The sequence below is a fragment of the Schistocerca gregaria genome, chromosome 8 (genome assembly GCF_023897955.1).
Source record: "Schistocerca gregaria isolate iqSchGreg1 chromosome 8, iqSchGreg1.2, whole genome shotgun sequence".
Taxonomy (NCBI): domain Eukaryota; kingdom Metazoa; phylum Arthropoda; class Insecta; order Orthoptera; family Acrididae; genus Schistocerca; species Schistocerca gregaria.
This window is the reverse complement of record NC_064927.1, coordinates 272424018-272437641: the sequence shown is the minus strand read 5'-3', so window position 1 is coordinate 272437641 and position 13624 is coordinate 272424018. Positions and strand designations below refer to the sequence as shown.

The following is a 13624-nucleotide window of genomic DNA, read 5'->3' as shown; positions in this document are numbered from 1 at the left end:
ACATATATTTTTTAACTTTTAATAAAAAGAAAGGCATTTGTAAAATAATGTACTGATGACAAGTACTACCAGACAAAATATATTTCCTGCTGCAATTAACACCTAAAGAAGAAAGTGAGCAAATAAGACATTGATAGACCACAGAATATGAAAGAATAAACAAGCAACAAGTGAAGTCTTTCTTCAAACTATCAAGATAGGAGCAGTCAAATTAAATGGTGCTAGGGATTTAGGCATGGCACTTTTAAAAGAAAATTTCCTGTCTTATTTCACTTAGGTACCTATTTGTACGTGTTTTCGTCTGCTGAATTTTTTTATCCACTCTTTATTCTTGTTAATTTATTCCCCTATCTTCATGCAGGTACAGCTCATTGCCCATTATAAACCATAGTACATACATTGTAAGTATTATACAATTGATCAATTTTCTATATAATTTTCATTGTTTCTATTTTATTTCTAATATAATTTTTATTATTTTCATTGATTTTAATTAAATCTTTATTAGATTTTTTATATAAGTTATAAATTACCAATAATGTTTTCTCTCACATCGACCTAATAACACAAAGAAGTAGCCACAGAATTTTACACTCAATTTAAGAACAACTTTATAGAACTCAAACAATACTAAAGCAAGCATTTTCAAATTCCTTCAATGGAACTGCAACCAACATGTCACATAACTTCTATGTGACTGACCAGCAATTTGTTTTCACAATGAAGAAATTAGACATATGGGTGCAGACTTTCAACTTTCACTGAAATAGAAACAGTGATGTCAGTAAAATTAAAATAAACTGGTAACGTGAAAGTAAAGTCCACTAACATAACACACCACTTGTTTGAAACAAAACTTGCTATATTTATACACAATCAACAGTAGATGCAGCTCAGCTTGTCTTCCTAGATTTCAGAAGTTTATCACATAGCTGACTACTATACAAGATACACAATTATATGTAGTATTTACAAACATAAATGATTGGCTTTATGGATATTTGGCTAAAAGAAGCCTGTATGATATACTAGACAGTGAATATTCAATAGAAATGAAAGTAACATCATGTGTGCTGCAAGAATGATTAATAGGACACCTTCTGTTCTCAATATAGATAACGAATTCATCAAGCAGGATAAGCAGCATTATCAGATTGTTCACTGAGGCATGTAGACAGTCACGTTTACATCCTTCAGAAGATGAATGCAGCAGAACAGAAAATCGCTAATGTTAGTACGAAGTACCCTCTGCCCTACACACACTGTACAATGGTTTGCAGCACAGAGAAATACAAGATGATATCAATATTTCCCTAGTGACCAGGGGTTTCATTTGACACAATAGATGAGATAATCTGAAGGAACAATAATAAGAAGAAATTACAAATTGTAATCTTAATAAAACTAAGCAGGACCACACTGGCAATGTGATTTCTGCAGGGTTGGGAATGAAGCATATCATCAGTCTCATGATCTGAAGAGGTCGTTGGCAACCAAAACCAATAATTTCATTTTGAAATTGATGTGACTGTGCTGAATAATAAAATAGTATCAATAGTTAAGCAGGCAATTCTAAGTCACAAGATGTACAACTAAGACAAATCTACACTAAATGTTCTGTTAAGTAATTATATAAAGGACAAATAGCTCTTTCCTCTTATAATGCCTTACCGCTTTCCAGTTTGCCCTCTTTAGTGGCCCGCTAACTTCCCACTTCTTCTTTGGTTTGAGGCCATGTGGGAGGACATCAGGCCTGGGTGCGGCAGGAATTGCGAAGCCACCGGGTGGTGGTGGTGGGGGTGGCCCCATGCCTGGCATAGGTGGTGGTGGAGGTCCTCCCATACCTGGCATCGGAGGTGGAGGGGGTCCTCCCATGCCAGGCAGAGGAGGTGGAGGAGGGGGACCCGAACCAGGCATTGGTGGAGGTGGTGGCCCTAACCCTCCAGGCATTGGGGGTGGCGGTGGTGCTCCCATTCCTGGCATAGGTGGAGGTGGTGGTCCCATGCCCATCATTGGCGGTGGAGGAGGTGGACCACCAGCCTGGAAATAGAGGAAAATCATTCAGGCCAAACATTACAACATTATGTAATACTCATGCAAACCAGTAACTGTACTTTACTGCTACATTTGTAAATTTCATAATAAAATGTGATTCAATACTGCAAATCCTTTGTGTTCGTTACTGATTACATGTGTGCAGAACACTAAACTTATGTTTGACATGTTTCAAAGGAGGTACTGACATAAGCCACCAGTACTTTGTAGTGTGCGATAAGCTGACAATTTGGGAAAGATGGATATAATGTTCTGATAACTGAAGTGGTTAAGACGACTGCTTGCATAAAGTAGGAAATCCAAGTTCGAGTTCCAAACCAGCACAAATTTTCAACTTTTGCCATTGAATTATTTCAGTACCAAATTGTGACTTATGTTGGCACCTCTCTTGAAATATTGGTATTTAAGGCCACTGTATCAAAAACAATGATGTCTGCTCTGATGGACAAGTCTGACAAGACACACCCATGTAGTATTTTTGAAATACATTACGTATGTATAACACATTAAAGTTCATGGGTACATTTCTATTTTACTGCAGGTAAAAACTTTTACTCGTTCTGCTGCAAAATTATTCCTTTTGTCAATACACACTTAGCTTCATTCAATAAGTCTTTAGAACACCTACAGTGGGACTTGCACTAGGCTGTCTTTCAAACAGTCAGTCACTGCCTTCTGAACATCAATAATGGACCAATATGTCTGGATTCCTTTAGTTTTGCATTGGCATAAAGAGTCCATTGATGGCAAATCTGTCAAGAGCATGGGACAGTGGAGTACTGTACATACCAAACTGCTACTTCCTTTACTAAAGATCAGTTTGTATAATCTGTACTATCATCCAAATAATGCAAAGACATGTTACAGAACTCAATTCTTGAGAAATGATGTTCAGTTGCATTTAAGTGAGTGAGTGCTAAAGCAACATTAAGTTCAGTTAATTCCAGGTTCAAAGAAACCAAAGTAGCTATGATACCTTTCCTCCACCTCCTGACTGAAGTTTTGCTTCTAGTTCTGATATTTTTTCTTCGGTGTATTTGAGCTTTGCTTCTGCTTCCTGCTTTTGAGCCAATGCCTCTTCCAGTCTAGTCTTCAGCTCTTCAACTCTACTTTCAACTTCTTGCTGAGATTTCTCTGGTATTGACAGAAATGAAATAGGAAAAAATTAATCACTGAAGTATTATGTACTGCATGCACATAAAAGGTGAATATGAAAATTCACTGTTAATGGGATCTGAGACTTTATATCTAAGATTGCAACCTGGTTAAGCAAGACACAAATAAAGAAATGAGGTTTCTTACCAACCAGATGGTCAATTAGTGGGGACACGTCAATTTGAAACCTCTTTGTTGCATGGAAGTCTGGATCACATCCACCTTTGTGAAGTACTATCTGGGACACACATTCTTCAATAAGTTTATAATAAGCTGGCCTGAAATTGTGAAACTGAGTTTTAGCGACTTGAAGATTGGATAAAAGAATGGTAACACTGGATAAACACTAAAACTATGTGGAAATAATTGAACATTTGCCTAATTACAGGCAGTGAATTACTACACAAGATGAATTTAATACTCTCAGTATAACTGAATTTATGGAATTTTTGTATTTTCATATCTACAGTGTCCACCCCAGCTTTTTTCAAAATTTGTCAGTCATTCAAAGCAATTTCAAGTTGGAATGGTTGAGACCAGTACAACCATTGATTATTTTTTCAGTTTCTGTATGATTAAATTTCATATGCATGACACCTGTAATAATATAAACTCACATTGCAATGGGATTATCTTGACATACTTTTAAGGCCACTACAGTATGCAGCACATAATGCATGTTTGCACAACACATGAGGTACTGTTAGTTCAATATCCTACACTTTTATTGTCTACAATATGAAACACTGAATCAATGAAAATCACATTTAACAATTACAATATATGGAAAATTGTATGACTGCATGGTAAATTGATTTGATTTGAGCAGGGAGATAAAAACAATAGTGGCCTCAGCCCACAATTGTCCACAGTGGAACAAATTTATTGTGAGGTTTACCTCCCAATGATTCTACGATGGCTTGCTGAAAAATAAAGTCACCAAATTTATGTGAAAACTCAAAGCTTTTTAATAAAACAGTTGTTATTAACATTCTGCATCTTTATTCTTCATGTCTAAATATTTATTTTTCAACATCTTTACCCTGACAAGGAACAAATTTCTTCCAAAGAGAGACCAGTTTGTTGATAACGTCACTATAAAACATTTGTCTTTGTTGATGGTGCCACTACCTCACCTCTGTTTGCACTGCTTCATCACTATCAAAGTGAAGGCCTTGAAAGTCTTCTTTAATCTTTGGTAAAAAATGAAAGTCACATGGGGCCGAGTCAGACCTGTTTGAAGGATGATCAATGACAGTGAATCCAAGCAGATGTTGCAGAACTCTTACATTATCTGGCACTGTCATACTGAAGGTGAGGGCTATTCATGTGTGGACAAACTCTTAGAATTAAAATTTGATTACGTACAGTGTGCTGTTTCCCACACTCTACACAGTTACATTACACACTTCCATGTTACATGCTACAATTCAGAGTCCTCTGGCAGCAGAGGACTGCTAATAGCAGACATGAGGAATAAAGATGTAGAATGTTAATAATGTTGGTTTCATGTAAAAATTCTTAAGAGCTTTCGCATAAAAATTCACAGGCATTACTTTTAAGCATCCCCTCATAGTACAGTCAACCAATACCTTTAAAGAGGAGTACGAAGCACTTTACTAGTTCTTTACAATAGCACCTTCTTTCTCTATACCCAATGTGTGTCAGTGTTTCTTTAAGTTCCATTGGCGTGTCACTATCCCTACCACGAGTCAAGTCTGTTTCCTGTTGAAGTCCAGGATTAAAGCAATAGCATTGGTATCACTAGCTTGCCATGATTTAAAGTCAATAAATAACACAAACTTATTTGTAAAGTAATCAAATGTTTGCAGCTGTTTTATACATGGGAGTTTGATTCTTTAAAGAATCTGAGGTTTACTGGTAAGAACTAACTGGTCATTTAACACTCGTCTATCTCAAACTTTGAACAAATGATCATCTAATATTTGACAAACTGTCATTAATGAACTCTCCAGAATTACAATTAATAAATGTGACAAAGTGAAGTGATTATTAGTTGTTCTAGTTTTAATTCAGTATATATTTAATAAGTGTACATTACACTGTCATAACACATTTTATTAAAGATCCTCTGTAGTACTTTCACTATCAGTGCAACAGCTGTTTGTCTACATTATAATGTTGCTTTTTCAACAAAAAACTCACCTAATTAACGTGTCGTCTCGTATAAACAGTAAGTGCTGTAGAATTGACAGGAGGAAAGGCTCTGCTGGTGTGTCCATAACAAGGTTCTTGACAACTTCAAAGCAGTCATTTATATCATCCATTTCCATTCTGACATTGTCAAATCTCTGAACAAAGTCTGCGTAGTCATCTTCCTTATGTTCATTGAATACTTTAACCTGAATTCCCAATTCTCCATCTTCCGAAGGTAGACTCTACAGTAATGGCAACAGAAAAAGGTCTTCATTGTTATAGCAATACAAAATTCACTGTATATACTTTTGGAAATTAATACAAAATTACTGCCACTGAAAAACTCAGTGGTATAGTATTTCTGCCCAAAGTTACTTACCTCCAAAATATCAAGAAAACCAGATCTCATTATTTCATTTCGAAGGTGTAACCTAAACTCAAGGTCCTCTGCTTGTGAAAGAATGGCATTGATCAACTGAAGACAAGCAACCTGCAAGCAAAAAATAAGTGCAATGACAAAATATATAAATGAGAAAATAATCAGTCAAATGCAAATCCAAACAAAAGACACATTAGTAAATCAGTTTCAAATTTATTAGTGGCAAATACACCAAATTTAACAACTTTTAGTACTCTGAATAAAACATAAGCTCCATAAAGCTAGCCTTTAATGTGCACATAAAGATCATCAACCATAGTGTGATGAGAAAAATAAAAGTGCTTCTGAATTCTACATAAACCATACCACAAAGTCTCTCTCATTCTAGCACATTTACCACCTTGCTCATTCTAACACTTCTGGGATATCTGTGTCCCTGGATATTTAATTTACCTTTCATATTCTTTCTTAAATTAACAATACATTAATCTGAATTTGATATTTTCCTAGAACCCAGTTTACCTGTTACATATTTTTATCAAAAATAGCTTATCATATTTTGGTGCCTCATCTCTTAAGAAATAAATTGGTGAACAGTTGATGAAAAGCCTAGTGCAATAATTAAGTATTTACAACACTTGAATTCTAGTTTAGCTACAAATTTTATGAAGTACATGTAATGTTTAGATTTTACTCTTATATTGGAATTTTCTTATCAGTTGACTGCGTACAAGCTACTCTGCTTGTTTTAGAGCAAGAAACTTTGGTTCACAAGAAACAAAATTAATTAAAATAAAAGCTAACATTATAGCAGTTAAAGTAATCCATTTGACTTTCTCTGTCTCTGACAAGTAGTCGACAAATTAAGTGACTGGCCTAAGGTCTCCCGTGTAACTTACCATTACTCTTTCTCACATTATGTAACACTTCTTTAGTTATAATTATTTATCTCCCACTAAACTGGACATTCTCTGCTTTTCTCTGACCACACATTCATATGACATGGATAACCACCTATAAAAGCACACAAGTTTTACAAATATTTCAAGTACACACTGTTTGGAATTCTATGTTAGTTGTGCCCCCAGGAAACTTCCTCATGAATGAGAACAAAGTAAATAGATACTTATAATACACAGTATTGTATTAGAAATATGTTTTCCAGCACATGTCATGTGACTGGGTGACTATTTCAGTCTTCTTACATTGTATGTCAATTTCACCAAACCGCACTTTCCCCCTGACTAAACAGTTCAGGTAAGTCATCAGATTGCCTAATGGCTTGTTCTCAAAACTATATTTAATTCTGAGTATGAAATAAAGGAGGATTACAGATTATAAGATGATTTTATATGGCCATATTTCAACAAACATTGGACATAAATGTATGACCTTACAACTACTTTCAATATAGGAAGTATGAAGTTTCAACACTGTCATTTGCTGGCCTCTAATGGAATGTGTATGTCGTTGCTGTTTGAAAAGAATATGACAGTCTAATGTCTGCAAATACCCATGCAGCCATCAGTTACAATCACAGATAAATTAGTGCTGTGGTTCAACAGGCATTTAGTCAACATTGTGGACTTGAACCACCTCCTGTGATGACACAAAGATGATAAAAACGAATTCACAAAAGAAGATGCACAACAAGACTGGGAGACTTCATTTAGCTTCAAGAATGCATGAAATTTTAATGTAGAGTAGTAGAAAGTAATGCAGAGTTTCCAGGCAACAGTTACAGTTAAGTTTTGTTTTTAGAAATTCCACCTACTGGGAAACAGAATGGTTTTCTTCTGTGCTTTGCAGAATTTTAAGTTTTACAAACAAGTTTAATTTCCAAACATAGACACAAACTGTAACAAGTACTTCTATCTCACCACAGCAAGATGATTAACTACAGTTAATAAAATCAGCAGCAAAAAATGTTTTATGGAACCAATTGTAGGGGATGGAGTAGAAATTGCTATTGGTACACAAATTCTGGACAGAAGATCTTAAAAAGTCAGGCATCAATATTTCGATGGGTGACCAACTGGCCACCAACAACATATTCTGCATACGCCAACTCTCACTGCTATTAGATCTTGAAGGGGACCGCAGGTTAGTTGAAGAATTTGGCAATTTTAGTGGTATAGGGTAGCCAGATGCCCATCAGTCACCTCCTCACCAATGTGCAAATTAAAATATATTGTAATACAGAAATAACATCAAAGTCCTTAGATGACAACTCATAATTCTTTACTTTGATTCCACAATATAGGAACACACATGAAACTCATTAATTCAACACTAAAAAGATGTTAAATTTTAGTGACATTAATTATCTCATGGAAAATATCAACAGATGGAACATCATTAATTAGGTGACAGCATTTTTCTCTTACATTATAGAACAACAACACCCACCTTGAGCTGCTCGTTGTTGGGGGCAGCCATACTCTGGATGATGGGTTGGAAGCGACCATTTCCTTCAAGTTCTCCTCTCATTGTAATGGCCTCAATGACCTTGTCATGCCCATTTGGAGGTACCAGGCACACTGCCGCAAGTAACTTCACAGCTTCCAGCATTACATTTGGTTTTCGAGGATCTAGTGATCGAGCTATGATTGCCAAGGCTTCTTTGTGGGTGAACACTTGCTTCAGGCCTACAGTATTGTTCATTATTGCCTTTAGGCACCTGATGCACTCGTACTGTATTCGGTCATAGCGACTGTCACTGAAAAAAAGAACAACTATGTAGGATATTATTGAAAAGATGGACAGTATGAGTGAAGTCAAGTCTACCATACGTGGCCTTCATTCTAATATACGGAATGAGAAGGAAGCAAAAATTTGGCTGTGTTCAATTATTTGAATCAAGCAGACTGTGGAGAAGAAGGATCAATTTGCAAAGTGATTATGCACTAAGTTTTCTTCTCACAAATCCCATAACAAGCTAAGAACAAGGTAATATCTCTTACTGAAATGCAACTTAAAATGAATGCCACAACAACTGTAGCAAATAATTAAGTCACCCAACTGTAAAGTAACAAACTTAATACAGCCCCTGCTTCACAACAAAAAAAATTAAAAAAATAAAAAATAAAATAAAATAAAATAAACTTAGGAAATCAATGAAAGTGAACAAGTTTTGAGCTCTGAAACATTCTGTCTTTGGAAATAATGAACACAATTACAAGCAATTATAACTGACAAGATTTAAATGCCAGAGAAGTTGATATGTAGTGTGCAACAATATAATCTTTCTTTGATCATTAGAGAGAAATGCAATGACACTTTGCAAAAGATAAAACAATGAAAGTAAAACACCATCTGGGCCACTTGTTATTTTTTTCTCTTTTCATTCAGATAACGTATGCAATGGATCAAAATATGTTATCTTCAGATCCACAAGTGTAGTGTTTCAAGAAAGGCAACTCACCTCAAAAGCATGTAAACAATAGAACTCTGCAGTACCAACATATCACTATTCCATCTTCTTCTTGTAACAATGGACAGCCTCAACACAGCACACATACAATTGCAGTTATTGCAAGAGAAATCAACTTTGACTTCCAGTGCATGCTCTAATTTTCCACAAGCAGCTCCTTGTGACACATTCTTGTCTCAAAGGAGCACAAACGGAAGTTTGATTTGGAGCTTAATGTCGTGTCATCAAGGTCATTAGAGTGAGTTCATAGCCAAGGGTCTTGTTTCAGCAATTACCAACATCCACATGAAGTGAGTAAGGGAAACTATTGGAAAACTGACAAAGGGACCACACAGCAATTGGATTTTTGGAATTTTTTATATTTATGATATGTGAAATTCAGAACATCAATCTACCAAAGCAGTTTAATGTCATTCTAAAAAATTCTGGAGAAAATGGACTTTGATGGACTTGTGAGTTCCTTTTAATTCACTAGAGGTACAACAATTTTTCTGTGTGCCAATGTCTCTATTGGTAGCACCATGGTGCAGTAATCACTGTGCCCTTGTTCAATTATTATCATCATTATCATCATATAAATTTCATCACCTACATGTTAAGTAATAAATATTTAATTATCAATGAAAACAATCAATTTTTGACAATTTAATGTAACTGGATGGATAAAAAATCTACTCACTAAACGGTGGCAGAACACACACATAGAAGAAGGTTATAATTAGGCAATCTTTTGGGGCCAGTAGCCCCTTCAAGCAGAAGGGTTTACGAGAAAGGAAGAGTGGTGAAGGAAAATGATTGGAGAGGTCTAGGAAAAGGGGTAGATTCCGGAAAAGTCAAGTAGAACCACTGGTCAGCAGAGACTACCAGACAGGATGGCAAGTCTCCCTCGACCTGTGGTTCTGGGTGACTTTTCCGAAATCAACCCCTTTTCCTAGACCTCTCCAGTCACTTTCCTTCACCACTCCTTCTCCTTCAACACTTCTGCTTGAAATGGTTCAAATGGCTCTGAGCACTATGGGACTTAACTTCTAAGATCATCAGTCCTCTAGAACTTAGAACTTCTTAAACCTAACTAACCTAAGGACATCACACACACCCATGCCCGAGGCAGGATTCGAACCTGCGACATAGCGGTAGCGCGCTTCCAGACTGAAGCGCCTAGAACCGTTCAGCCACCTTGGCCGGTCTTCTGCTTGAAGAAAGAGCCACTGGCTCCGAAAGCTTGCCCAATTATAACCTCCTTTTATGTGTGTGTTCTACTGACACTTGGTGAGTAGATTCTTTATCTATCCAATTACATTATATCTAATTAGCACTTTTCTGAAGACATAATTAACTCTCCATGTGTTACTTTTTTTTGGTGTAAAGTGTGGTAGTATAAAGGAACAACTAGCATTTCTTCTTCAAGAATTTCTGCCGATGGTGCTGGTTCAACAAGATTACTTTCTGTGAGGATGTGCTCATAATACACAAGCATAATCTTGAAACTTCACTCTATAATGAATTTTTAAGATCACCTTGTGTCTTTGAAGGAATAGGCAAGTTGTTGTAGTCCCCGTAGGACATTACAATATTATTTTATTATGTCATACTAAAAGATTTTCACGTGCAACAACCACAGAACACTATCTGATGCTTTGGCAACGAATGCTGCAGTGCTACTACAGCCACATCCATCCCTTCCAAAAGATGCCATATCCCTTTCAACCACTGTAGCATTCCTCAAAATCTTTTGTTCCCAAGTAGCAGTGTCCCACTGTACAGGTAATTCTACCAGTGTAAGCGTTGGGCTAGTAGCATAGGACTTATGTTTTGTCAACTGTCGTCAATGTCTTCAGCAAATAGTAATGTGTATACTACAAAATATGTAAAAATGAAGGCGAAAAGTATCATTAACTCTCTGTAAAGAGGTGTTCTACTTAGTATCACATTTCCCACCTCAGCTCACATGCAATGTTCATAAACAATGAGAATTATATATGATTTAATTATTATGTATTTGATGAATTTTATATTTGAATGATATACAGAATCGAGTTGAATGGAAGAGAGAAGGGGAAAAAATAAAAAGAAAAAAGACCAAAGTGATACTAGAACTACCATGGAAAATTCCATTAGGGCCTACAACCTGTAGAAAATCATCCTATCTTTAGTGAATTAAAAATCGCTCTGAGAACTTCAAAGTCAGTTTTCATGAGAAGTTTTGAGTTGCAGCAAAATGCTTTGGATGATTGACATTTTATTTCTGAACTTCACATACCTTAATGTTAAAAATTACCAAAATCTGATTGCCGTATGGTCCCACTGAATGTCAGAATGACCAGGCATGCATACAGACAGTGTTCCTACAGATAAAGGTAACAAGAATGGGCAGAAGATGATGATGTGTAGCTCATGACATGGTCCACAACAGATTCTTAATTCTACAGCAGAGCACATACTTATATGAAACTTCATGACAAATTAAAGACAAGTGGCACACTTGGACTTTAATCTTTAGCTTTGTCTTTTGCAGATAAATTTTTGTCATACGAGTGTGTCATAAAATCCGACTCAGAGATTCATCACTACTTCTCTACCTAATCATCAATGCCACTGACAACACTCCTTTGTATACTCAGGTTGTGTAGCAACCATGGCAGAAAGGTTGCCGCAGTAAATAACATGGCAACTGCAGAGGTTTGTTTTAGAATGCAGTTTTTTCTCTGTTGCACAGAAGAGATCTGTAGGTACATTAGAGGTTACACTGGCCTTGCTGAGTGACTCAGGAGGTATAACGTTGCTTGCAAAAGGCAAAATCCTTGATCCAACACACAGTCTTGCACAGGATTAAAGTGTGAGGAAAGTTCATTACAAAAGACATGAGCAATTTACAATGTGAAACTGTCAGTGGCTTCATATATGGAGTAGGGCAAAAATATTTACAAAATTTTTCCCAAGAAGGGGAGCATTTTGAGTAGCAATTACATACATTGTTTAAGTTAATGCACTGATTTATGAGGTGTCTGGATCTCACCTACTTTTACAAAAGGAGATTGAAAAGTTCCCCCAGCTGGAACTGAAAAATGATTTTGGTATCACACGGAAACTTGATATATAACTGTACAAGTATCATATGTTTCAAACTCTAGAAACTATCTTTAATTTCAGATAGAGCATGAGGCAGATGGGGTACAACCAAATTACATGTCTGGAATTACGGGGAATCATGAAGTTTTTGTTTCTCCAGGAAGAGAACACTCACACTGTGATATCATAAACATTAACAGAGAAACGTCTTTCCTAATGCACTGTAAAAATCTTTGTGTTTCATTTCACAACTAAGACAACTAGGAATTTCATCACTGAATTATGAGAAGGATGGATTACTACTTGCTATATAGCGCAGACAGGCACAATGAAAAGACAAATAAGTAAGGTTTCACCTAAAAGGCCTTCATTGAAATCAAACAAAACACACACACAAACACACACACACACACACACACACACACACACAAACAAACAAACAAACTAAAAGCACACAACCTCAGTGTAAGCAGACAGAGATTGTGGTCATGTGTGTGTAAGTTGTGTTTTTGTGAGATTTTGTGTGTGTTGTGTGTATGTTGTGTGATTCTGATGAAGGCCTTTTTGGCTGTCTTTCAGTTATGCCTGTCTATGACTCAGCATCTTCACTATATGGAGAGCAGTAATCTATCCTTTTCATAATAGTGTAATTATTCCATCCTGAATTTTCCATTGTTTAATTCCATCACTGAAGATTACATATAAATGACATCTTACAAAAACAAGGTATAGGGGAACAGAAAAGATACATATTTTCTTCCTACACCTACAAAAGGTATTTGATGAATGCACATCATCATCTACTAATCAATAGAAAGTTTTCATAAGAATGTGATCAAATCAGTAAATATTCGATGAATAAAATCCTGTCTGTTATACTGGACGGCAAATGTTCAATGGAAACTGAAGAAATGTCAGGTGTGCCCCAAAGGAGGGTAAGCTGGCCTCCGATGTTGACAATATACACAAATGGTTTATTAGACAGGGTCAGTCGATCAACAATCGTAAGAAAATTAGACTCAATTTACACTTGATGTAATGAATGCCACCATTCTTCAAATGTTGATATAGAAAGATAATGCTGATAATGGAGAGAGAAGGAATCCAATTTAAGCTTTTAACAGAGGGATCATAGAATTACTAAGATTATTTATCTACAATTCCACTCTCAAACAGCATGTGAGATAAAGTAATACTGGAATCTTTCCATGTCAGCTATGATTTCTCTTATTTCATCATAATGGTCCTCTCTCTGCGCAGTGCTTTGGCAATCAGAACAGAAATTTGATGATCAAAATTTCATGAAAACATCTCATCACAACATCCTCCCCCCCAGTGAGGTGGTGCACCCCGACTTGCTCAACATATCTGTGACA

General features: G+C 36.1%; 1 protein-coding gene across 5 annotated transcripts in view; it reads right to left on the bottom strand.

Annotated features, from left to right (window-relative positions):
- The window catches only part of LOC126284850 (protein diaphanous), a 346639-nt gene that overhangs the window by 57469 nt on the left and 275546 nt on the right, over nucleotides 1-13624 (bottom strand). For all 5 annotated transcript variants that reach the window (XM_049984081.1, XM_049984079.1, XM_049984080.1 and 2 more), the window contains exons 5-10: nucleotides 8156-8465; nucleotides 5747-5857; nucleotides 5377-5609; nucleotides 3358-3488; nucleotides 3032-3189; nucleotides 1672-2040 (exon numbers count right to left, since the gene is read on the bottom strand). In XM_049984081.1, coding sequence (XP_049840038.1) covers nucleotides 1672-2040; nucleotides 3032-3189; nucleotides 3358-3488; nucleotides 5377-5609; nucleotides 5747-5857; nucleotides 8156-8465 — 1312 coding nt within the window. The remainder of the gene's footprint in view (nucleotides 1-1671; nucleotides 2041-3031; nucleotides 3190-3357; nucleotides 3489-5376; nucleotides 5610-5746; nucleotides 5858-8155; nucleotides 8466-13624) is intronic.